This window comes from Pristiophorus japonicus, chromosome 4 (genome assembly GCF_044704955.1).
Source record: "Pristiophorus japonicus isolate sPriJap1 chromosome 4, sPriJap1.hap1, whole genome shotgun sequence".
Classification (NCBI taxonomy): Eukaryota; Metazoa; Chordata; class Chondrichthyes; family Pristiophoridae; genus Pristiophorus; species Pristiophorus japonicus.
Window position 1 is genome coordinate 99,647,106 of NC_091980.1, and position 27,139 is coordinate 99,674,244.

At 44.8% G+C, this 27,139-nt stretch overlaps 1 protein-coding gene across 2 annotated transcripts in view; it reads right to left on the reverse strand.

Moving 5' to 3' along the window:
* Positions 1 to 27,139, reverse strand: part of arhgef37 (Rho guanine nucleotide exchange factor (GEF) 37) — a 210,005-nt gene that overhangs the window by 132,159 nt on the left and 50,707 nt on the right. Inside the window, exons 1-2 of one of the 2 annotated variants that reach the window (XM_070878452.1) lie at positions 14,664 to 14,740; positions 14,044 to 14,225 (exon numbers count right to left, since the gene is read on the reverse strand). In XM_070878452.1, the coding sequence (XP_070734553.1) occupies positions 14,044 to 14,214 (171 nt within the window). In that variant the 5' untranslated portion in view covers positions 14,215 to 14,225; positions 14,664 to 14,740. Of the gene's footprint in view, positions 1 to 14,043; positions 14,226 to 14,663; positions 14,741 to 27,139 lie in introns of those variants that run through there. The other variant, XM_070878453.1, reaches the window with a different exon arrangement.

Below are 27,139 nucleotides of genomic sequence, written 5' to 3' on the forward strand. Positions count from 1 at the left end.
AATTCACTAAATATATTCAAAAAGGAGTTAGATGTAGTCCTTACTACTAGGGGGATCAAGGGGTATGGCGAGAAAGCAGGAATGGGGTACTGAAGTTGCATGTTCAGCCATGAACTCATTGAATGTCGGTGCAGACTCGAAGGGCCGAAGGGCCTACTCCTGCACCTATTTTCTATGTTTCTATGTTTCTATGTTTCTATGTAACAATTTCATTCTCATCACACATTCCACTGGTTCAATTTGCTTTCAGTCCCTGGATATAACTAATTTAATTTTTCAGTCTGAGACTTTAGGGTTAATTTCTGCAGAGGTTCTCGCATTTGTCTATTGTTAGCTTCAACGGAAGAGCTGTAGAAATCCCAGAAACACATTGTAAGCACCACTTACACTGTTTGTCAGGAATTTCGCAGCTCTTCCGCTGAACTTGCATAAGATTGTAAATCCACCCCTTTACAATTACATTTAAAATCTGCTTAATTTTATATATTACCTACACACACATCTTTTATTTGTGCCTGATACAAAAGTCTGTAGATAAAGCACCAAAATCTTCCCAATTAATGTAGTTTTTTAATTATGTTCTTGATCATATTGTAGATGGAGTCATATTCCTTAATAATTTTATTTAAGTATTTCTTTGTTACTCATTTAAACTATTATTATATTATTATACTGTAAAGATTCAACACCCACTATTTTAGATTAAACTTAAAATTTAATGTGACCAAGGTCCCTTTAAGGATCCCAGCTTAAAACGTGTTATGAATGACATCACCAGACCCGTTCAATCTCATTGGGCTGGGTAAAATGCTGGGTGGGCTTAATAGGCCCCATTAAGGTAGCTCATTTTCTACAGTGGGATGGAACCAGCAACAGTGTCTTGACCTGCCAAGGTAAGGAACATTGCGGCCATGTCTTTGCTTATTTAGGGACATGTCTTGGTCTAATACCTGTACAAACGGGTGGTGACATAAGGTTGGACCCTAATGGAGCATTAAGGTGGAAATGCATCGGTTTGGCATCCCTCCTGTGATCCTCATCTAGAACCAGCAGATAGAGAAGAATGACTGTAAGAATACCAATAGCATTTCTCAAAGGAGAATACAAAGATGGTTTGTTTGAAAAACAGCACGTATGGCAGCTACAGTACAGCTTTAAGAAATAGTCAGTGAAGGACTATTTTTCAAAATCAGTGCTGTTGGTACAAAGCTTTGGCTGGACATCAAGACATTTTAATGGAAAAAATTATGGTGCCTTGCTGCAACTTACAAATATGCACTCCTAGTAGATGAGGCTCCACACCATGAATATGCATTCAGAAAATTATCCTTTAAGGCTTCTGGAGGTTTCATTTCCTTCCTTTCTCCCACAATAACAATGTTATATAGAAGCAGGAAATTGCAAACAATGGCATAATAAAAATCAGTGTATTTTTAAGAGCAGGGACCCACCTGAAGGAAAGGGGCCTCCCATAAAGTTACTGACCTTCGTGAACAGTGTATCAGTGACCTGAAAGATCAAATGTGCACTGAAGATGGGTGATGTGACAGAGATATCCCACGGTTACTTGAAATAAACCTGGTACATAAAAGTTCAATGCAGCACTGGTTTTGTATGGGTGCTGAGTGTATGGAGCACTCTTCAAGCACTTTAAATGCATCATTAGGAGGTCATTATATAGAATGACATAAAAATTCCAACATGGAAACAGGCCCAACAAGTCTGTGGTGCTTATCCTCCACACAAGTAGAATATTGGATGGGTTATTTTAAAAGGTGGATGATCCGTTCCACCAACTTACTGCAAGGGGTGAAGTTAAAAATGTCGGGAACGTTCAACTTCAGGGGTGTAGACAGGTGATATCAGTTTAAAAGCAAGTCTGACCATCTCCCTTGAAATTCAATGTCCTTAAAATTGCTGAATCCCCCACCATGAACATCCCGGAGGTCACCATTGACCAGAAACTCAAATGGACCAGCCATACAAATGACATGGCTCCTAGAGCAGCTCTGAGGCTGGGTATACTGCAGCAAGTGTCTCACCCCCTGTCTCCCTAGCCTTTCCACCGCCCACAATGTACAAATCAGGAGTGTGATGGAATACTCTCCACTTGCCTGGATGGATGCAGCTGCAACAACACTCAAGAAGCTCAATATCATCCAGGAAAAAACAGTCCATCCACCACCTTAAACATCCACTCCCTCTTTGTATTTAAAGTTATTCCCTTTCCTTGGATTTTATTTTGTCCAAGCAAATGCCTTGTTCCTTTATTTCAGTATTTTCCCTATGTATTACTGATCTCGCTTCCCCATGTTATCCTTTTTAGCTAAATTTTATTTTGTTATATTTAACTTTTTTTTATCTCCCCTACTTGTTCTTTCTGATTGTGTTTGTTTCCCTGCCACCCTCCTTCCTAGTTTAAATGAATTTTCACTTCTCTATTTATCCATTTTGTCACTTCATTCGCTCTCTTCCTGTTCAGATATAATCGATCCTTGCAGAATTTCCCCCAGGACTGTTACCAATTCCTCATCCCTCTTCCTAACACCCTTAGCTATGTACTGAGTTCCCTATTCTTCCTGTCCTCCTGCATTATAGCAAGTGACTGGGAGAGTAATCCAGATATTACCAACCTTGAAGTTCTGCTCCTAAATTTGCTTCCTAATCTAAACTCCTTTTAGCAGGACTTCAGGTCTTTTCAATATAGTGTTAGTTCTCACATGAATCAAAATGACTGGCCGATCTCCCTCCCCTTCCATAAACTTTTCACATCTTTCTGAAATGTCCCTTACCTTAGTACCTGGCAAGCAACAAAATATCTGCGACTCTTGATCTGAACTGCAAAAGTTAGTGCCTACCCCTCTATTACTACTGCACTCCTAAATAAATTGCTATTCGCCTCCTTTGCAAAAGATGACGGCTCGTGAAAGAAAAACTTGCATTTATATAGCGCCTTTCATGGCCACTAGACATCCCAAAGCACTTTACAGCCAATGAAGTACTTTTGACGTGTAATCACTGTTGTAATGTAGGAAACGCAGCAGCCAATTTGCGGACAAGCAAGCTCCCACAAACAGCAATGTGATAATGACCAGATAATCTGAATTTTTGTAATGTTGTTTGAGGAATAAATATTGGCCAGAACATAATGGGACATCATGGGATTGGGGTAATAAATTAGCATGGATAGAGGATTGGTTAAAGGACAGAAAACAGAGTAGAAATAAACTTCATTTTCAGGTTCGCAGGCTGTTACTAGTGGGGTGTTGCAAGGATCAGTACTGGGGACTCAGTTATTTACAATCTATATTCATGACTTAGATGAAGGGATGGAGTATAATGTATCTAAGTTTGCTGACGCTACAAAGCTAGGTGGCAAAGTAAGCTGTGAGGAGGACACAGTCTGCACAGGTTAAGTGAGTAGGCAAGAAGGTGGCAGATGGAGTATAATGTGGGGAAATGTGAGGTTATTAACTTTGGTAGAAAGAATAGAAAAACAGAGGCCTGAATTTTGTGGGGCTGATGACGGTGTACGCACAGTGTATGCTATTGTACGTCATCAGAATGGCCCCGTAAATTCCAGGTTTCCGCAAGCGCTGCGAATGTGCGAAAACCCAGAACTTGCGATCTGTCAAGTTACGCATTACATAGAACATAGAAACATAGAAAATAGGTGCAGGAGTAGGCCATTCGGCCCTTCTAGCCTGCACCACCATTCAATGAGTTCATGGCTGAACATGCAACTTCGGTACCCCATTCCTGCTTTCTCGCCATACCCCTTGATCCCCCTAGTAGTACGGACTTCATCTAACTCCTTTTTGAATATATTTAGTGAATTGGCCTCAACAACTTTCTGTGGTAGAGAATTCCACAGGGTCACCACTCTCTGGGTGAAGAAGTTCCTCCTCATCTCGGTCCTAAATATCTTACCCCTTATCCTTAGACTGTGTCCCCTGGTTCTGGACTTCCCCAACATTGGGAACATTCTTCCTGCATCTAACCTGTCTAAACCCGTCAGAATTTTAAACGTTTCTGAGGTCCCCTCTCATTCTTCTGAACTCCAGTGAATACAAGCCCAGTTGATCCAATCTTTCTTGATAGGTCAGTCCCGCCATCCCGGGAATCAGTCTGGTGAACCTTTGCTGCACTCCCTCAATAGCAAGAATGTCCTTCCTCAGGTTAGGAGACCAAAACTGTACACAATATTCCAGGTGTGGCCTCACCAAGGCCCTGTACAACTGCAGCAACACCTCCCTGCCCCTGTACTCAAATCCCCTCACTATGAAGGCCAACATGCCATTTGCTTTCTTAACCGCCTGCTGTACCTGCATGCCAACCTTCAATGACTGATGTACCATGACACCCAGGTCTCTTTGCACCTCCCCTTTTCCTAATCTGTCACCATTCAGATAATAGTCTGTCTCTCTGTTTTTACCACCAAAGTGGATAACCTCACATTTATCCACATTATACTTCATCTGCCATGCATTTGCCCACTCACCTAACCTATCCAAGTCGCTCTGCAGCCTCATAGCATCCTCCTCGCAGCTCACACTGCCACACAACTTAGTGTCATCCGCAAATTTGGAGATACTACATTTAATCCCCTCGTCTAAATCATTAATGTACAGTGTAAACAGCTGGGGCCCCAGCACAAAACCTTGTGGTACCCCACTAGTCACTACCTGCCATTCTGAAAAGTCCCCATTTACTCCTACTCTTTGCTTCCTGTCTGACAACCAGTTCTCAATCCACGTCAGCACACTACCCCCAATCCCATGTGCTTTAACTTTGCACATTAATCTCTTGTGTGGGACCTTGTCGAAAGCCTTCTGTAAGTCCAAATATACCACATCAACTGGTTCTCCCTTGTCCACTCTACTGGAAACATCCTCAAAAAATTCCAGAAGATTTGTCAAGCATGATTTCCCTTTCACAAATCCATGCTGACTTGGACCTATCATGTCACCTCTTTCCAAATGCACTGCTACAACAGCCTTAATAATTGATTCCATCATTTTACCCACTACCATTGTCAGGCTGACCAGTCTATAATTCTCTGTTATATCTCTCCCTCCTTTTTTAAAAAGTAGGGTTACATTGGCTACCCTCCATTCCATAGGAACTGATCCAGAGTCAATGGAATGTTGGAAAATGAATGTCAATGCATCCACTATTTCCAAGGCCACCTCCTTAAGTACTCTGGGATGCAGTCCATCAGGCCCTGGGGATTTACCGGCCTTCAATCCCATCAATTTCCCCAACACAATTTCCCGACTAATAAGGATTTCCCTCAGTTCCTCTTCCTTACTAGACCCTCCGACCTCTTTTATATCCGGAAGGTTGTTTGTGTCCTCCTTCGTGAATACCGAACCAAAGTACTTGTTCAATTGGTCCGCCATTTCTTTGTTCCCCGTTATGACTTCCTCTGATTCTGACTGCAGGGGACCTACATTTGTCTTTACTAACCTTTTTCTCTTTACATATCTATAGAATCTTTTGCAATCCACCTTAATGTTCCCTGCAAGCTTCTTCTCGTACTCCATTTTCCCTGCCCTAATCAAACCCTTTGTCCTCCTCTGCTGAGTTCTAAATTTCTCCCAGTCCCCGGGTTCGCTGCTATTTCTGGCCAATTTGTATGCCTCTTCCTTGGCTTTAATATTATCCCTGATTTCCCTTGATAGCCACGGTTGAGCCACCTTCCCTTTTTTATTTTTATGCCAGACAGGAACGTACAATTGTTGTAGTTCATCCATGCGGTCTCTAAGTGCCTGCCATTGCCCATCCACAGTCAACCCCTTAAGTATCATTCGCCAATCTATCCTAGCCAATTCACGCCTCATACCTTCAAAGTTACCCTTCTTTAAGTTCTGGACCATGGTCTCTGAATTAACTGTTTCATTCTCCATCCTAATGTAGAATTCCACCATATTATGGTCACTCTTCCCCAAGGGGCCTCGCACAACGAGATTGCTAATTAATCCTCTCTCATTACACAACACCCAGTCTAAGATGGCCTCCCCCCTAGTTGGTTTCTCGACATATTGGTTTAAAAAACCATCCCTTATGCACTCCAGGAAATCCTCCTCCACCGTATTGCTTTCAGTTTGGTTAACCCAATCTATGTGCATATTAAAGTCAACCATTATAACTGCTGCACCTTTATTGCATGCACCCCTAATTTCCTGTTTGATGCCCTCCCCAACATCACTACTACTGTTTGGAGGTCTGTACACAACTCCCACTAACGTTTTTTGCCGTTTGGTGTTCTGCAGCTCTACCCGTATAGATTCCGCATCATCCAAGCTAATGTCCTTCCTAACTATTGCCTTAATCTCCTCCTTAACCAGCAATGCTACCCCACCTCCTTTTCCTTTTATTCTATCTTTCCTGAATGAGGAATACCCCTGGATGTTGAGTTCCCAGCCCTGATCATCCTGGAGCCACGTCTCCATAATCCCAATCACATCATATTTGTTAACATCTATTTGCACAATAATTCATCCACCTTATTGCGGATACTCCTTGCATTAAGACACAAAGCCTTCAGGCTTGTTTTTTTAACACCCTTTGTCCTTTTAGAATTTTGCTGTACAATGGCCCTTTTTGTTCTTTGCCTTGGGTTTCTCTGCCCTCCACTTTTCCTCATCTCCTTTCTGTCTTTTGCTTTTGCCTCCTTTTTGTTTCCCTCTCTCTCCCTGCATTGGTTCCCATCCCCCTGCCATATTAGTTTAACTCCTCCCCAACAGCACTAGCAAACACTCCCCCTCGGATATTGGTTCCGGTCCTGCCCAGGTGCAGACCGTCCAGGTTGTACTGGTCCCACCTCCCCCAGAACCGGTTCGAATGCCCCAGGAATTTGAATCCCTCCCTGCTGCACCACTGCTCAAGCCACGTATTCATTTGCGCTATCCTGCAATTCCTACTCTGACTAGCACGTGGTACTGGTAGCAATCCTGAGATTACTACTTTTGAGGTCCTATTTTTTAATTTAGCTCCTAGCTCCTTAAATTCGTTTCATAGGACCTCATCCCTTTTTTTTTTAAACCTATGTCATTGGTACCAATGTGCACCATGACAACTGGCTGATCTCCCTCCCTTTTTAGAATGTCCTGCACCCGCTCCGAGATATCCTTGACCCTTGCACCAGGGAGGCAACATACCATCCTGGAGTCTCGGTTGCGGCCGCAGAAACGCCTACCTATTCCCCTAACAATTGAATCCCCTATCACTATCGCTCTCCCACTCTTTTTCCTGCCCTCCTGTGCAACAGAGCCAGCCACGGTGCCATGAACTTGGCTGCTGCTGCCCTCCCCTGATGAGTCATCTCCCTCAACAGTACTCAAAGCAGTGTATCGGTTTTGCAGGGGGATGACTACAGGGGACCCTTGCACTACCTTCTTTGCACTAATCTTCCTGCTGGTCTTCCATTCCCTATCTGGCTGTGGACCCTTTCCCTGCGGTATGACCAACTCGCTACACGTGCTACTCACGTCATTCTCAGCATCGTGGATGCTCCAGAGTGAATCCACCCTCAGCTCCAACTCTGCAACGTGGTCCGTCAGAAGCTGGAGGCGGATACACTTCCCACACACGTAGTCGTCAGGGACACTGGAGTCGTCCCTGAGTTCCCACATGGTACAGGAGGAGCATAACACCCGACCGAACTCTCCTGCCATGATTTAACCCTTGGATACACTTAAATTGGCAACAATAATGTTAAAGTTTACTCACTGTTATAGAAGAGAAAAAAGAAAAACTACTCACCAATCACCAGCCAATCACTTACCCCCTTGGCTGTGACGTCACCTTTTGATTTCTTTCTACTTCTTTTTTGCCTTCTCTCCCCGCTGCAGCTGCACAGGTACATCTCTTGCTGCCGCTGAGCCTTTATAGGCCTCACCAACGACAGGAACTCCCGCCTCTTGCAGCCGCTGGGCCTTTATAGGCCTCACCAACCACCAACTCCCGCCTCTCGCTGCCGCTGAGCCTTTATAGGCCTCACCAACGCCAGGAACTCCCATCTCTCGCTGCCGCTGAGCCTTTATAGGCCTCACCAACGCCAGGAACTCCTGCCTCTCGCTGCCGCTGGGCCTTTATAGGCCTCACCAATGCCAGGAACTCCTGCCTCTCGCTGCTTCTAAGCCTTTATAGGCCTCACCAATGCCAGGAACTCCCGCCTCTCACTGCCGCTGGGCCTTTATAGGCCTCACCAACGCCAGGAACTCCCGCCTCTCGCTGCCGCTGAGCCTTTATAGGCCTCACAAACGCCAGGAACTCCTGCCTCTCGCTGCCGCTGAGCCTTTATAGGCCTCACCAACGCCAGGAACTCCCGTCTCTCTCTGCCGCTGCATTCATAGATACCTTGCATCCGCTGTAAAAACACTATCACTGCCGCAGAGTTGGGCTATTTACTGTCCAGTGAATGCCCACAAAATCCTTCCATCTGATAAGTCAGCATAAGGCCACCTTTTACGAGCATAAGGGTTAAAATAAATGTTGAAATAAAATATTTTAAATGATTAAAACAGCCACATACATTTAAAATTAGTTCAGGTAAATTTTAAATTGTTAAAGTTTATTTTTCAAAAAATGTAACTTATTTTAAATGATTAATTAAAGGGTCTTTTAATTAATTTCAAACATAGGAACATTTATTTTTAATTAAGCGGTGTGAATGCTTATTTATTAGGGGATTTCTGATATGGTTACGGAGATTTCTGATATGCTTACGGAGATTCCATACGTAAATGGAATCCACATAAGCATCATAGGACACTCTCTTTTTGATTGGTTGACTGGACTATGTGATCCAGGGAACTGGCGAACCATGTGCGCCCTAGGGATTGGTGGGCCTTTACGCAGGTGCACGCCTGCAGGCCCAGGACTCGAAGAGTCCGAAGCTCCGGAGACACCAGGTACGTTCGGGTTTTTTTCTGTTCAGAGGCGTATTCTTCTGGTATGATATTTTTAAATGATAAACTATTAAATGTTGGTGTTCAGAGGGATTTGGAGGTCCTTGTAGGCAAAACACAGAAAGTTAACTTGCAGGTACAGCAGGCAATTAGGAAGGCAAATGGTATGATGGCCTTTATTGCAAAGGAGTTGGAGTACAGGAATAAAGAAGTCTTGATGCAATTGTACAGGACTTTGGTGAGACCACATTTGGAGTACTATGTACAGTTTGTTCTCTGTACCTAAGGAAGGATATACTTGCCTTAGAGGGGGTGCAATGAAAGTTCACCAGATAGATTCCTATGAGGATAGATTGGGCCTATACTCTCTGGAGTTTAGAAGAATGAGGGGTGATCTCATTGAGATATATAAGATTCTGAGGGGGCTTGACAAGGTAGTTGCTGTGAGGTTATTTTCCTTGGCTGGAGTGTCTAGAACTAGAGGGCATAGTCTCAGGATAAGGGGTCAGCCATTTAGGACTGAGATGAGGAGAAATTTTTTCACTCATATGGTTGTGAATCTTTGGAATTCTCTACCCCAGAGGGCTGTGGATGTTCAGTCGTTGAGTATAGTCAAGGCTAGATTGATAGATTTTTGAACTCTAATGGAATCAAGGTGTTGTGTATGCATGCCTGTTTACTGTGTGATGTCTGTAACACTGTTATGCAACACTGAATGTACCCTTACACTGTACACACCTTGCCTTTACACCAGAGGGTGCTGCTCCTGCTAGAGACCTAAGGGTTACCTGTACACTGTAGATAACCCAGTATAAAAAGGAACACAGCTTGTTGTCCTCACTCAGGAGCTGCAAATAAAAGGACTACAGGTCTACAGAATTTAAGTATCATACCCTGCCTCGTGGAGTCATTACTAAAGGTGCCTACATACACTACAACTGGTGACGGGAATATGAGGTCACGAACCACACGCTCAGCATGTCGAATCTCAGCATCTTTCAGCAATTTACCGATGGGGAAGATTGGGACGCTTTTGTAGAAAGATTGGAACACTTAAGGAAACTGGCTGCGCCGTGCGAATTTGGCGACCACCTAAATGAAGCACTAAGGGACTCTAAACCGACGAGAGCAGTGTACCGCATGGATACTTCCAAGGGCAAAAACGCTGGCCCGAGTCCCACAACTGAGTCCGCCACATGGGGCAAACCGGCTAGTCTCGTGCTGGCGCTGTGGAGGAAACCACAGGGCCCACCAGTGTCACTACAACGACTATGCATACAAAGAGAAAAGGCACCTTCAAAGGATGTGTAGAAAAAGCTGTACTCACCGCGTCTCTGATGAGTTGACTGATCGACGGGGCTCCGACACAGAGGAAGGTGAAGTTGCTCAAACCCTGGAAGAAGAGTATGGAACTCATACCTGCTCCACCGAAAGTTCTCCGTGGGCGATGAAAGTAGACGTCGACGGAGTCCCAGTTTCTATGGAGAGCGACACAGGGGCGAGCCAGTCTGTGATGAGCCAAGCGACCTTTGAAGAACTTTGGATGAATCCCGCCAATCGACCACAACATCATCCTGTCCAAGCGAAGCTGCTCCCAGGCCTCCGGGCTCCAGCAATCGACCTCGAACATGGATCCATCACAGCCTCCGGAGGTTCCACTGTCCAGCTCGACTGCCCACAGCACTCCGGCGAAATCTCCAACACCGAGGATCCAAACTCCACTTTCCGGGCCGAGGCAGCACTCCAAGAGGTGAATGGCGTCGAAAGAAATAGATTCCCGATGTCCAGGGTCGAACCTGTGGAAGGAAAGAGCACCACAGCCTCCCTCAGGAAAGCCAGAAAATGGCAGCCGCAGCATAAGGAGAAAAACTTGTAATCAAAATGGCCGCAGCCATCCCACAAGGAAGTATGGAGGAACATCACGTGACACCGAGCGGCCAATCGGATTTGAAGGCTCCCTTAATGGAGACCCGTAACCAAAGAAATTTAATGGGGAAGTTTCAACTATTTGAGTACACGGACTTTAAAGCTAAAAATGCTTAGGGGGGAAGTGTTGTTGTGTATGCATGCTTGTTTACTATGTGATGTCTGTAACACTGTTATGCAACACTGAATGTACCCTTATACTGTACACACCTTATCTGTCCACCAGAGGGTGCTGCTGCTGGAGACCTAAGAGTTACCTGCACACTGCAGGTAACCCAGTATAAAAAGGAACACATAGCTTGTCCTCACTCAGGAGCTGCAAATAAAAGGACTACAGGCCTACACAGTTTAAGTTTCATACCCTGCCTTGTGGAGTCTTACTAAAGGAGCCTACATACACTACACAAGGAATATGAGAATTGGCCAGGAATGTGAAGTTCAGATCAAAGATCAGCCATGATTATATTGGAGCAGGGTCGAGGGAGCAAATAGCCTACGCTTGCTCTTATTTATTCTTTTCTTGTGTTCCTCCTTGAGTCATCTCATGTTTTTGTGCCATAGCAAATCTGTTTAATTGTCTTTCTGAGAGTCTTCATTGTTCCCAATGTAAGCCAATGCTTCAAACTTGTTGGAGACAGTAATTCCCTCTGGATGTTCATGCTCTAGACTGTCCCTCCTTGTTTTCCCTGACATCACTCCTTCCACTACTAGCAGGTTGCTATCTCTAAGCAGGGTGACTACCTGCTAAAATGTTTGCTTCAGAAAACTCTCTCCCACTTTGGTCGGCAACTCCACTTCAAATTCTCAGATCTTCAGCTCCCCTAATTTGTATTAAATCATGATCTTATTGAATCTAGCACATAACTGATACACAGCCTCTAAATACCTCAAGTATTATGTGCACTGTGCACTAGATATTTAGAAGACCTCAAACCGCAATGCTCCATAATGTAGGAAACTGATGCCTGATACACAGCAGTGCACTATGCATTCAACCATTGGCGGTCATGCCTTTAGCTGCCTCGGCCCATAATTTTGAAATTCCCTGTCTAAATTCTCTGCCTCTATCTCACACTCCTTCTCCTTTTTAAGATGCTCCTTAAAAGCTAACTATTTGACCAAGCACCTGTCCTAATATCTCCTTATGTGGCTCGGTCTCAAATTGTGTTTGATAATGCAGCTGTGAAGTGATTTGCGATGTTTTACTATGCAATATAAATGGTTGGTGTTGTTGTTGAGGTAGTAATATACTCCAAACCTGAAGTGTGGTTTTATTCACAATGTGACATCTCTTAAGAACTTAAGGAAGTGTGGAATGAGGAAAGGTATTTTGACCCTTCAAGATTATATCTTGTGCAGACCATGCATATTGTGCCTGACCGAGACTTCCCAAACTACTTGATTCTGAGGGAGGTGACCATGTGAAATCTGAACAAGATAAAACTCTCTATGTTCTATTCCACTGGTGTACGGCACTCACCAGACATTGCTGATTGTTGAAATGAAATGAATGTCTTTGTTATCTCTAGACTAGACTATTCCAATGCACTCCTGGGGGATCTCCCACGTTCTCCCCTCTGTAAACTTGAGGTCCTCCAAAACTCTGCTGCCCATGTCCTAACTCGCACAAAGTCCTGTTCGCCCATCACCCCTGACCTACATTGGCTCATAGAAACATAGAAAATAGGTGCAGGAGTAGGCCATTAGGCCCTTCGAGCCTGCACCGCCATTCAACAAGATCATGGCTGATCACCCACCGCAGCACCTCCCCCCCCCCCCCCCCCCCATGCCCCCTCCACATCCCCCCCGATCCCCCTCAGCCGCAAGGACCACATCCAACTCCCTCCCGAACACATCCAATGAACTGGCATCAACAACTCTCTGCGGCAAGGAACCCCACAGGACAACAACTCCCCGAGTGAAGAAGTCTCTCCCAATCCCAGCCCCAAACAGCCCACCCCCATACCCCCATCCCAAGAGCATGCACCCACCCCCCCCCCCCCCGGCTCCGGACCCACCCAACACCGGGAACACTCCCCCGCACCCAACCCGCCCCGTCCCGTCAGAATCCTTCCCAAATGCCGAACACCCCCGGATGTCGAGCCCCCAGCCCCGTCCACCCCGGAGTCACGCCCCTGCGATGCCAACCACACCATATCCACCAACCGCCATCTGCGCAGTCAACCCATCCACTCCACTCTGAATACTCCCCGCACCGAGGCACAGAGCTCCCAGGCCCGCCCCTCCAACACATTTCGCCCTCCCCCCCCCCCCCCGCCCCCCCCCCCCCAGACCTTCGCTGCAATGTGGCCCCTCCTGTCCCCCGTCCTGGGTTTCACCTCCAACCCCCGCCCCCATCTTCCCTCTGCCTCCCCGCACAGGCTCCCATCTTGGGGGCGGTAACCTTCTGGGGCAGGGAATTTTAGCCCCCAGCGTGGAAGTCCTGCTCCCGCCGCAGAATTGGCCTTACCACCCCTCAATGGAAGCGGAGTGCAATTTCCCACACTCCACTTCCTTTGGGGGCAGTTACCGGGGCACGACTGGATGCTCCTGTGACAGTTTGAACTGGTGCTCTCCATTTTCCCGTCCTGTGACAGTTGGAACTGGTGCTCTCCACTCTCTCTCCTGTGACAGGCTCCCGGATAAGCAACACCTCAATTTTACAATTCTCGTCCTTGTTTTCAAATCTCTCCATAGTCACTCCCCTCCCTATCTCTGAAATCTCCTCCAGCTCTACAACCCTCCGAGATATCTGTGCTCCTCCAATTCTGGCCTCTTGAAGCTCTCTGATTTTAAATACTCCACCATTGGCAGTCGTGCCTTTAGCTGCCAAGGCCCTAAGCTCTGGAATTCCTTATTAAAGCCTCTCTGCCTCTCTTTCCTCCTTTTAAGACACTCCTTAAAACTTACCTCCTTTTTCCAAGCCTGCCCTAATATCTCCTTATGTGACTTGGTGTCAAATTTTGTTTGATAACGCTCCTGTGAAGCACCTTTTGGACATTTTACTGCATTAAAGGCACTATATAAATGCAAGTTGTTGTCTTACATTCGATTTTTGGGACGATATACAACCTTTAATGGCTGCAGTATTAAGACAAAAAATGTGACTCTATTTTTGAATTTAGATCCAAGGTTTGGAATGGTGGTTCATAATCAGTCTCAATTTTTTATCTCATCGTACATACATTCTAAAATGTATTACCTGTTTAGATTGTAAATGGTTCCGAATATCTGTTACACACAACTGTAGTAAAGTGAAATAGCGCTTTTCTGTGTCCACCAGTTCTTCAATCGCTTTCATTTGTTTTTGCTCCATTTTACTGGCGAAAGCGAATTTGCTATCAAGTTCCTCATAATAAGCTGAATCATCCATGGTAACTGTGCCTGCAGGAGACACAAGTAGAATTATTAGTTATGCTAAATAGATGCCTGTCAGTGGCCCTTTGGCTAATCTATCTGTAAAGAATTGAAAAGATAGTCTTGTGGTTGAATTTAAATACAGCTCTTGTGTAACCTGATCTTGTTTTGTAGATCACAATTTCCCGTAAACCTGCAATCTAATTCGAGAAATCTAATCCAGGTCCTTACTTTGCTCTTTACGATATGAATCCTAAAGTGATCTATATCAGACAGAATGTGACACCCTAGTTACATTTGCCTAGCTAATACACAACAACAACATAAATAGTCTGTTTGTTTGCTGCAGGCCATCATGGAACATTCCAGTCTAATTTTGTTTCATGAATCATCCTATTTATCAAGTGTCTCTATCAAGCCTGTATTTTAAACCAGCCACTAATCATTTCTTAGCTACGTACATACCTTTTCAACATATTTCGGGTTTCTCACTTTAAATTATTCTCTTAATTCACAGCAAATGCTTCACACTGTGCTCTTCCTGCTTCTGGAATACTGACAAAAACCACAAGCTCGCAGAGAGATGTTGCTGCCAAAGCAATATCTGCAGCTGGGCTCTCATTGGCTAAATTTCACACCACTATTCAGAACCAGAAGATTCTGAAAACAAACTTTAGAATTGCTTTAAAGCAGAAATAAAATATCTCAATTTTTATGATCCTTTAATTCAGTAGTCACTGGACATGATTGTGAAGAGTTCTGTTTGTGTGTGTGTATTAATGATTGTTCTGATGCACTATGTACTTTTGTGTCAGGTCTCTCAAAGTGTTATTTTATTTGATCGGCAAATAAAAATGCATAATGTAATTTGTAAGCAGGATGTGTACCTCAGCACAGTTTTTAAAAAAAAAAGGGAATTTCCTTCTTGAGTTGATATAATTCCAAATGTCAGTATATACTATTGCTATTTCTACCACTCCCCGTTATTGCTGCACACAACATGTCTCATAACTAGTAGAAATTGGAGTGTAATTAAGAATAGGATAGATGCATTGTTTGTTTATTGCACAATTCCATAACATTTGTCAATAATGTAATTCTGCAGCATCACAAAATCCAGTGGATTCTTCACATAGAAGCTATTGTATTCTACTGAGCAATTATGTATAACCTGTATGTATCAGGAAAAAAACAAAGTGGAATGTGGCCCCCGTCCACAATCAGTATCACAGTGTCATGTTGTCTTTTTATGCTTTCTCAGTCATCTGCAGACAGTCACAAAAGTGTCTCCAACTTACTCCATCTATCCTTTCACAAGTACGAACACACGAACAATGACGGTCAAGTAAAGACCATCTGATCCATCGAGCCTGTCCCACACAATTGCGATATCTTTTGTATCACAACATATATTATGGGCCCAAAATTTCACATGGACTATTTTTGGCGCAGTTGTAGAGGTACGTCCGATTTTTTTTTTTTAAAAAGTGGCCCAACGGCGCCAAAAAAAAAGTTCCAAATTTCGCCGGCATCATCTTTAATTTTGGAGTGGCACAGATTGTCCTTAAGCTCTGTGGGTGGAGCTTAAAGTCTGCACCGAAAAACAGGTTGCCAGGGTAACGAGGGATGCTCTTAAGGGTTGAGGCGCAAATAAGGCATTTCCCCTTTGCAAAACATAAAAACAGACAGTAAAAGCTTTTACAGATATATAAAACGGAAAAGAGTGACTAAAGTAAATGTTGGTCCCTTAGAAGATGAGAAGGGGGATTTAATAATGGGGAAATGTGGAAATGGCTGAGACCTTAAACAATTATTTTGCTTCGGTCTTCACAGTGGAAGACACAAAAACCATGCCAAAAATTGCTGGTCACAGGAATGTGGGAAGGGAGGACCTGGAGACAATCACTATCACTAGGGGGGTAGTGCTGGACAGGCTAATGGGACTCAAGGTAGACAAGTCCCCTGGTCCTGATGAAATGCATCCCAGGGTATTCAAAGAGATGGCGGAAGTTATAGCCGATGCATTCGTTATAATCTACCAAAATTCTCTGGACTCTGGGGAGGTACTAACGGATTGGAAAGCAGCTAATGTAACGCCTCTGTTTTAAAAAAAGGGGGCAGACAAAAAGCAGGTAACTATAGGCCGGTTAGTTTAACATCTGTAGTGGGGAAAATGCTTGAAGCTATCATTAAGGAAGAAATAGCGGGACATCTAGATAGGAATAGTGCAATCAAGCAGACGCAACATGGATTCATGAAGGGGAATCGTATTTAACTAATTTACTGGAATTCTTTGAGGATATAACGAGCATGGTGGATAGAGGTGTACCGATGGATGTGGTGTATTTAGACTTCCAAAAGGCATTTGATAAAGTGCCACACAAAAGGTTACTGCAGAAGATAAAGGTACGCGGAGTCAGAGGAAATGTATTAGCATGGATCAAGAATTGGCTGGCTAACAGAAAGCAGAGAGTCGGGATATATGGGTCCTTTTCGGGTTGGAAATCGGTGGTTAGTGGTGTGCCACAGAGATCGGTGCTGGGACCACATCTGTTTACAATATACATAGATGACCTGGAAGAGGGGAGAGAGTGTAGTGTAACAAAATTTGCAGATGACATAAAGATTAGTGGGAAAGGGGGTTGTATAGAGGATACAGAGAGGCTGCAAAGAGATTTAGATAGGCTAAGCGAATGGGCTAAGGTTTGGCAGATGGAATACAATGTCGGAAAGTGTGAGGTCATCCACCTTGGAAAAAAAACCAGTAAAAGGGAATAATGGGGAGAAATTATAACATGCTGCGGTGCAGAGGGACCTGGGGGGTCCTTGTGCATGAAACTCTTTTGAGTTTACCTGCAAAAACATAAACATTAAAACCATGCCACCCGACCTGGGTGACACAGCAGACATTTTCAAGGCTTTTTTTTTTTTTTTGGGCGCTAAAATCAAATTTTTCCAGTGCCCCCTATAAAAGGGGAGGGGGACACTAAAAGCACCGGCAATGAAAACAAATTAAACTTTAAAACGTAAAATCAAATTAAAACTTGGTTGCCGGGCGTGATGATGCACTCCAGTCCCTCCGGTGCCCACCTCTCGCGGAAGGCCGCGAGCGTTCCTTGTGCATGAAACTCTTTTGAGTTTACCTGCAAAACATAAAACATTAAGACCATGCCACCCGACCTGGGTGACACAGCAGACATTTTCAAGGCCCCTTTTTTTTTAAATTATTTTTTTTTTTTTTTTGGGGCGCTAAAATCAAATTTTCCCAGTGCCCCCTATAAAAGGGGAGGGGGACACTAAAAGCACCGGCAATGAAAACAAATTAAACTTTAAAACGTAAAATCAAATTAAAATTTGGTTGTCGGGCGTGATGATGCACTCCAGTCCCTCCAGTGCCCACCTCTCGCGGAAGGCCGCGAGCGTTCCTTGTGCATGAATCCCAAAAAGTTAGTTTGCAGGTGCAGCAGGTAATCAAGAAGGCAAATGGAATGTTGGACTTCAATGCGAGAGGAATGGAGTACAAAAGCAGGGAGATCCTGCTGCAACTGTACAGGGTATTGGTGAGACCGCACCTGGAGTACTGCGTGCAGTTTTGGTCGCCTTACTTAAGGAAGGATATACTAGCTTTGGAGGGGGTACAGAGACGATTCACTAGGCTGATTCCGGAGATGAGGGGGTTACCTTATGATGATAGATTGAGTAAACTGGGTCTTTACTCGTTGGAGTTCAGAAGGATGAGGGGTGATCTTATAGAAATATTTAAAATAATGAAAGGAATAGACAAGCTAGAGGCAGAGAGGTTGTTTCCACTGGTCGGGGAGACTAGAACTAGGGGGCACAGCCTCAAAATACGGGGGGAGCCAATTTAAAACCGAGTTGAGAAGGAATTTCTTCTCCCAGAGGGTTGTGAATCCGTGGAATTCTCTGCCCAAGGAAGCAGTTGAGGCTAGCTCATTGAATGTATTCAAATCACAGATAGATAGATTTTTAACCAATAAGGGAATTAAGGGTTATGGGGAGCGGGCGGGTAAGTGGAGCTGAGTCCACGGCCAGATCAGCCATGATCTTGTTGAATGGCGGAGCAGGCTCGAGGGGCTAGATGGCCTATTCCTGTTCCTAATTCTTATGTTCTTAGTGATCTATTTTATAAGAACATAAGTGAGACTTGGGACAACAGACTGAAATCTCAAAATATGAAAAAATATGAAATTCCTTTTTTAGCATTTATAGTTCTTTTTCACCTCTACAATGCCGGTGCCACTGTAATCCGTGGCCGAAAGGCACCCACCCCGCCTCCCTGCCGCCTCGTACCAGCCCATACCCATCCTGGGCCGAAAGGACCCCACACTGGCCCGCATCTATCCCGGGCCGAAAAGACCCCACACTGGCCCGCATCTATCCCGGGCCAAAAGGACCCCGCACCGACCCACGCCTATCCTGGGCCGAAAGGACCCCGCACCGGACTGCACCTATCCCGGGCCGAAAGGACCCCACACTGGCCCGCACCTATCCCGGGCCGAAAGGACCCCGCACCGACCCACGCCTATCCTGGGCCGAAAGGACCCCGCATCAGCCTGCACCTATCCTGGGCCGAAAGGACCCCACACTGGCCCGCATCTATCCCGGGCCGAAAGGACCCTGCACCTATCCTGGGCCGAAAGGACCCCACACCGACCCACACCGATCCTGGGCCGAAAGACCCCACTGGTGACGTATCTTCAGCTCTGCTGAAACAATGGTGTCTTCTCGCTGCCGATTTTCTCTCTTTTGTGTCGATTTCCTTGAGTGTAAGGAAAGTTTTTCAGAAAGGTGCAGAGCGCTGTTTTAGAAAAAAAATCATACTTGGCCAAACTCGTTTAAATGGCCAAAATCATCATCATGCACCCGGCAGGTTCCACCCCCAGTGACATAAAAAAATCAGGAACTAAAAATATCAGATGTACCTACTTTAGAATGGCGCAGAAACTTTGGCGAAACTTGCAGATTTTAGTCTGCTCCAAAAAAACAGCATCGGCCAAAAAACCGGTGCAGAATTGTGGCGCAAATTCAACCCTTACACCATCCCACCAAAACCATGTGATCTCCTGGGAGAGGCAAAAAAAAACAGATTGAAAAAATCCGGGCCAATTAGGGGGAAAAAATCTCGGAAATTCTTCTCCGACCCAGCTAGGCAATTGAAACTAGTCCAGGAGATCACTCTGGCCCTGAACTCCCTGGAGTACCTACTTTCTGTAAGAGGTGATCTCCGCCCTAGCCAGAAACAAATCCAGCTTTCGCTCTAGGAATTCAATGAGTCTGCATACACCTCGCAAAATGGCAGCTTGTTCCAGGGGTCTACTATTCTCTGCAAAAAGAACCACCTTGATCTCTAACCTTGATCTGGCCCTATACAACTTAAATTTGTGAGCCCTGGTCCTGCCTAAACTATTTAATTGAAATAAGTTGTGTCTGGAACACCATCTATTCCCTTCATTATCTTGTGTAAATGTAATAATTTTATTTAAAACAATTAAGAATTGTGATGCTTTTTTTGAACATAATTATTTAGAAATTGTACATAACACCATTTGAACAATTTGAAATATGTAAGAAAAACCACTGTTTGCAAGTAAATGTTGTTAAATTTAGCCCACGTATTCTGACAAAGCATGTAGTGGGCTGGATATTCTCTTTCCATATTGACATAGATGCTATTCACACAAAGCCAAGCTGATCTCTGTATCTTTGTGGATATGAACAGAATACTTGTATTAGCAGTAACATAAGAAAGGAGGAAATGGGAAAAGCCCAATCACCCATCAATTCTACAGATCATTAGCCTTAGTTTAGGCTCCACAACTTGCAGTTTTCCAAATGCTTAAAAAAATGACACTTCATCCTGAGATGCTGATGAAGAAGGGGCAACTAGGTACCGGTAGAGGTCAGGCCATGTGGTCTGTCCATCTTTGTGTCCAGGAAATGGCGCTTGGTGCTGTGGAAACCAAGTAGAAAGAAAGGGAATATTGTTTTCTATAATTGTTGTACGCTGGTCCTTATAGCGAGAGTGGGCCATTGGCATGTTTTCTCACTTTGCCTATGGCAATAATGAACACACAAAGACATGTAATAAGTTTGTAGTATTATTCCTGAAATATGACATGCAGCTACTTAGGAACTTAATAAAACAAGATATTTTACAAGATATTAGTCAGATTATAGTTGGAGTACTGTGTATTGTTCTGGACACCCAATTCTGGGAAGATGATTGGAGCAATGAGAAGGAGAGATTATGGCTTAGATTTTGTCGTCAGTGGTGAAGAAAAAGCACCCGCTGTTCATTTGGGCTTTTGCATAGGAACTTGCGGTAATTAGGAATGAAAAATAGCATGGCGCCCTCTACAGGGGATCTGGGACCTGTGTGAAAAGAGAAGTAAGCAACTATGTATCTCCTTAACCAATCAGATTGAAGAATCCTTACACATAGGCCAGAATTTTCCAGGGGGTCAGCGGGCAGGATCGGTGGCGGGTCAGTTGAGAAATTTGATTTTTTTTTGACAGTGAGTCGGGAACCCGCTGTCAACCAGTGCTGAGCAGGCCCGACAGGCATCGGCGGGCAACCAAATTAAACTCATTAGCATCTAGTTGACAGATGACTAACAGGCTTTTTTAACTTATCTTTTGACTTTAACTTCACGGCCAACCACACAGTTCAGGGACCACGGCTGTCAACCTGAGGCAGAGGTTCAGTGACCATTACTCCAGTTGATTACTGTATATTCGAAGCTGTCAAGTAAATGCTCCCACTTGTTATATCTTCACTTTCCTCAGCCACAAGCTGTTTCTCAGTCCATTTCCAGCACAGATTCTGCAGGCTTTCCACTTTCCACACTCCATTCACTCTTCCTTCATTGGAAGAACTCTCTCACCATTGACAGAATGCTTCTATCATCTCTACTTCACCTGACATCTATTCTATCCACATGGGTGCCCTTTATACTGTCTCACCTTGGTCCTCAGAATCTGATCATGATCATCCCCAACACCAGCAGTGCCAGGCACACCAGCAGCACCAACAACACCAACACCACCAACAACACCAACCTTCTCCGCAATCACCTGATGAGGTAAGGAAAATCTCGGCCATATGGCCCAGATTTTGCTAGAGCTGGGTGTCTAATGGCATGCCCTTAATTAGCCTTGTTCATGCACATTCAAGTTTTTCAAAATTGCTGGAAGTGCAAGATGATAACGGCACAGTGAGAACAACAGGGTATCTGGGATCTTGGTGAACAACAGGACAAACCAATTAAGTTAAAGTATTGAGAAATAAACAGAGTAAACACTGAGGGTGACTTGGAGTGGGTGAATTCAATGTCAAATCAGGTACAGAAAGAGAAATAAAGGCTGGAATTTTGCAGGCATTTAGAGGATGGAATCTGAGACGGGCCAGCTGTTAAATTTAAAATGATTGACAATGGGCCAGGACCCCACTGTCAACCCACCTCCATGTTACTTTACCAGGCATTGGGTCTGTCAACGCTGAACAAACCCGACACGGAGGGGTAAGGAAGGCAATTCAGGTGATTATGACCTTCTTAAGAGCTTATTAAAAAAAATTTGGAGGTCAATTTACCATTTTTCAGGTTTTCTACGAGGTTGCCCGGGCATGTCTGGTAAGAACGTCGGGATTTGTGTCAACATGAATTCATTTCTTTACCTGACAGCTGCAATTGTGTTATAAAAGCATCCATCTCATAGCTGTTCACTTTCCAAGATCATAAACTCTTGTCTACTGCATTTGGAAGGCACATTGACCTTTATACAGGTTGCAATCTCTCTATCCAGTGTCACCTCAATGGAACAATCTCTCTCACCATATATTCCATTGAGAAAGAAAGACACTACAAGAAGGATGAACCATCTGTGGCTAACTAAGAAAGTTAAGGATGGTATCAAATTGAAAGAAAAGGCATACAATGTTGCAAAGATTAATAGTAGGCCAGAATATTGGGGAAATTGTAGAATCCAGCAAAGGATGGCTTTTTTTTAAAAAAGGGAGAAAATAGATTATGAGAGTAAGACCTCTCCAGAATCCCGGGAATTTTGGTAGATTACAACCAATGCATCCACTATACCTGCAGCCATTTCTTTTAAGACACTAGGATGCAGGCCATCAGGTCCAGGGGACTTGTCCGCCGTTTAGTCCCATTAGTTTGCCTCATACTTTGTCTCTAGTGATAGTGATTGTATTAAGATTCCCCCCCCCTCCCAATAGCCCCTTGATTATCAATTATTGGGATGCTTTTAGTGTCTTCTACCGTGAAGACCGATACAAAATATTTGTTCAAAGTCTCTGCCATTTTCTTGTTTCACATTATTAATTCCTCAATCTCATCCTCTAAGGGACCAACATTTACTTTAGCTGTTTAATCATGTCCCTTAATTTTTTCCAATTAAAAAAATTCAAGATCATGAAAATGAAAGCCAAGACGATGCTGTGCAGTCAACTTCAACAACGAAACCATTAATGTTACCGGATCCGGAGTTGGCCGAGTTGGAGCATACTGAGCATATTTCAGAAGACATGCAAAGCCATTGGATTGCAAAAAGTAGTGAAGACTGCCAAAACTGTGAGATAGACTTCCAAAACTCCAGCGTGATTCATATCAAGGAAGGATGTTGCCGATACTACTCAAAGTCCTTCTTCACACGTGTGCACCTGCTGACAGGGGAACATGTGGAGCGAACATGGCTCTGTTATTCAAACAGTAGAGTATACTGCTTTGCTTGCAAGCTCACAGCATGAACAAATAGCTACTTTACTCGTGGGTTTAATGAGTGGAAGCATAGAGATGAGAGGATTTCAGCTCACGAAAACAGCCACCAGCATAGAGAAGCCATGGTAGTAATGTGCACTGGACAAGCAGGCACTGGATGTGTGGATGGTCATATTGTCTTCCAGTTTGAAAATGAATGTCAGTACTGGTGCAAGGTGCTAGAGCGGGCTGTTTGTGTGATAACGTTTCTCTATGAAAAAGGGTTTTCATTGCGAGGCAGAAACAAAATTGTTGGGTCTCCAAGTAATGGTAATTATCTGGGTGTGTTGGAGGTCTAGCAAACTACGATGCATTTCTTGCTGAACACATCAAGCGGTTCGCCAACAAAGGCAAGGGGCATACTTCATACTTGTCTTCCACCACTTGTGAAGAACTGATTAGTCTGATGGGTGACAAAGTACTTGAGATGATTATCCAGGAATTGAAATCAGTGAAGTTTTATTCAATATCTGTTGATACAATGCCAAATGTCACACACTCAGATCAGCTGGCACATGTTCTACCGACTGGTCCTGAGGAAAGGTTCCTAAAGTTCTTGCCGATAATCGATCATAAGGGACAAGAAATAGAAGAAATAATACTGACCTTTCTGGATGAGAATAGGATCGACATACAAAATTGTTGTGGACAATCTTATGATAATGCTTCAAATATGAGTGGGAAATACATTGGTGTCAAAACTATCATCAAAGAACAATGCCCATATACGACGTTTATACTATGCACAGCGCACTCACAACCTTGTGAGGAAAAACAGTGCCAAATGCAGCCCAGTGATCGTCAGATTTTTTGACATTGTACAAAAGTTATACACTTTTCTCTCTGCATCAACGTATCACTGGCAACTGCTTTATGAAAAACGAAAGCCTTTAGGGCTGTCTGTCATCAAACAGCTTTCTGCTACTTGATGGTCAGCAAAGTATGAAGCAGTATCAAAGGGTACACTCCCACATGCGAAGTGTTGGAATCCCTGGCAACTGACATGGAACAGAAAGTTGAATGCCAAAATTAAGCTCCGTTGATCCTTGACAAACTGGGTGAACTGAATTCAGCTATTCTCATTGTTATTTGGAACACAGTCTTGAAGCACTTTCACCTGACCAATCTCTCGCTTCAAGAGACCGGCTTGAATCTGAATGGCATGGTGTCCTTACTCGAGTCCCTTGTCGATTTTGTCAAGACCCAGCGGACAGAGTTTGAGGACTTCGAAGACCTAGGGATTAAGCTATGTTGCTACAACGAGTATAATTCACCTCAGAGGCGCATCCGGGTAAGCAACCATCGCTATGACGATGGAGATGCTGAAAACACTGTGCTGTCACCCAAGGAGAAATTCAAAACTGAAGTGTTCCTAGTCATCATTGATCAACTAATCAGTACCTTGAAACACCGCCTTTGTCATGTATTCAACCAGCAATGTAACCTTGCAATGGCGTGAATCACCGTTCAGCTTGCCATTGTCTCTGTCGAACTCCCCCTCTGGGTTCGACTACATGTTGGGGCATGCCCGATTGCCCTTGACTGCCTGGAGAATTGTATGCTGCTTTAACAATGTTGAATCTCTGTCCCAACCATTCCTTAACACAGTACCTCTCATCTGTTCTGCTAGTGGCCATGCTCGCGTGGTTTAAATCCCAGTTTCTCGTCGCTATTGATACGTCCTTATTATACAGTATAAATGCACACGAGGCCCATGCTTGAGTGAAGGTCAGTCTGTGACCTGTCCTTTATTCCTTAGCACTCAAGTGCAGGAAGTGGGTGGAGCTTTGAGGACTTCGAAGACCGAGGGATTAAGCTGTGTTGCCACAGCGAGTATAATTCACCTCGGAGGCGCATCTGGGTAAGCAACCGCCGCTATGATGATGGAGATGCTGAAAACACTGTGCTGTCACCCGAGGAGAAATTAAAAACTGAAGTGTTCCTTGTCATCATTGATCAACTAATCAGTACCTTGAAACATCGCCTTTGTCATGTATTTAACCAGCAATGTAACCCATGTATAATCTAAGTTGTACACTGTGAGAACAATGACCACTAGGTAGTGAACTTGTGGGAGACACTCCTAACCTGGACCTCCAGATATAAAAGGGGAAGCTCCACCCACTTCCTGCAGCTAAGGAATAAAGGACAGGTCACAGACTGACCTTCTCTCAAGCATGGGCCTCGTGTGCATTTATACTGTATAGTAAGGACGTATCAATGGCGACGAGAAACTGGGATTTAAACCACGCGAGCATGGTCACTAGCAGAACAGACAAGAGGTACTGTGTTAAGGAATGGTTGGGACAGAGATTCAACATTGTTAAAGCAGCATACAATTCTCCAGGCAGACTAGGGCAATCGGGCATGCCCCAACATGTAGTCGAACCCAGAGGGGAAGTTCGACAGACAATGGCAAGCTGAATGGTGATTCACGCCATTGCAAGGGACAATGGAGCCATCAACACCTGTTAATGGCGCACTCAAGGACAATAACAGGGGCAGTCAGGAATGATCGACTGGCAAGGGACCTTTTGTTTCCAACAGCAGCTTATGTTGGAGGCGTGGAGGCACACACTCAGCTGGAGTTTGCAGAGATGAGCAAAATACCTGCAGATGTTGCAGAAATGAACGCTGGGGGAAATCGCTGGAAGCTGAAGTTCAGCGAGTTCATGTGGAGCACGTATACAGTTCATACACCAGGACGCCACCGATAATGATGAAAGTGCTCCTCAATGGCATCCCAGTATCAATGGAGCTAGACACTGGGGCCAGCCAGTCCCTGATGGGTATCAAACCATTCGAAAAGTTGTGGCCGTCCAAGGCCAGGAGGCCAAAATTATCGCCGATTGACGCACAGCTACGGACATACACAAAGGAGATCATTCTGGTGCTAGGCAACGCCACGGTAGTCGTGACCCACAAAGATTCGGAGAACAGGTTGCCACTCTGGGTTGTCCCGGGGGACGGTCCCGCACTACTGGGGAGGAGTTGGCTTGCTGTCATGAACTGGAAATGGGGCGATGTCAATGCAATTTCCTCTGTGGAGCGAGTATCATGCTCTCAGATCCTGGACAAATTTGACTCATTATTTCAACCTGGCATTGGCACTTTCATGGGGGCCAAGGTAGTGATTCACATAAATCCGGACGCTAGGCCAGTACACCACAAGGCCAGAGCGGTGCCGTACGTGATGCAGGAAAAGATAGAAGGCAAATTCGACCGCCTGCTGAGGGAAGGCATCATCTCGCCAGTCGAATTCAATGACTGGGCGAGCCCGATTGTGTTGGTGCTCAAGACGGATGGGTCAGTCAGGATATGTGGTGATTACAAGGCCACCATCAATCGGGTGTCACTCCAAGACCAGTACCCGCTACCGAGAGCGGAGGACCTCTTTGCAACGCTATCCGCTGGCAAACTTTTTTCAAAATTGGACCTGACCTCAGCTTACATGACCCAGGAGCTGGCGAGTGAGTCGAAGAAGCTGACTACCATCACGACACAAGGAGTTGTTTGAGTAAAACTCTAGTCCGTTCGGGATTCGCTCGGCCGCCGCGATCTTCCAATGAAATATGGAAAGCCTCCAAGTCGATTCCAGGGACGGTGGTTTTTCAGGACGACATCTTCATCACGGGTTACGATACTGAAGAACACCTCCACAACCTGGAGGAGGTGCTACGCAGACTGGATCGGGTAGGGCTGCGACTGAAAAAGGCGAAATGCGTCTTCCTAGCTCCAGAGGTAGAATTCCTGGGGATGAGGGTAGCAGCAGTAGGGATCAGCCCTACTGCATCCAAGACGGAAGCGATCCAGAGGGCACCCAGACCCCGTAACACGACAGAGCTGCGTTCGTTCCTGGGGATCCTGAACTATTTTGGTAATTTTCTTCCCAAATTGAGCACGCTGCTAGAGCCGCTACACGTGCTCCTACGCAAAGGTCGCGAATGGGTCTGGGGGGACAGCCAGGAAAGGGCTTTTAATAGAGCACGCAATTTGTTATGTTCCAACAATCTGTTAACACAAGTTTCTTACATGGGTCATATAGCGTTAACGTGCGATGCATCGTCCTATGGTGTCGGGTGTGTGTTGCAGCGTGTCAATGCCAAGGGTCAGTTACAGCCGGTAGCTTATGCCTCCAGAAGTCTG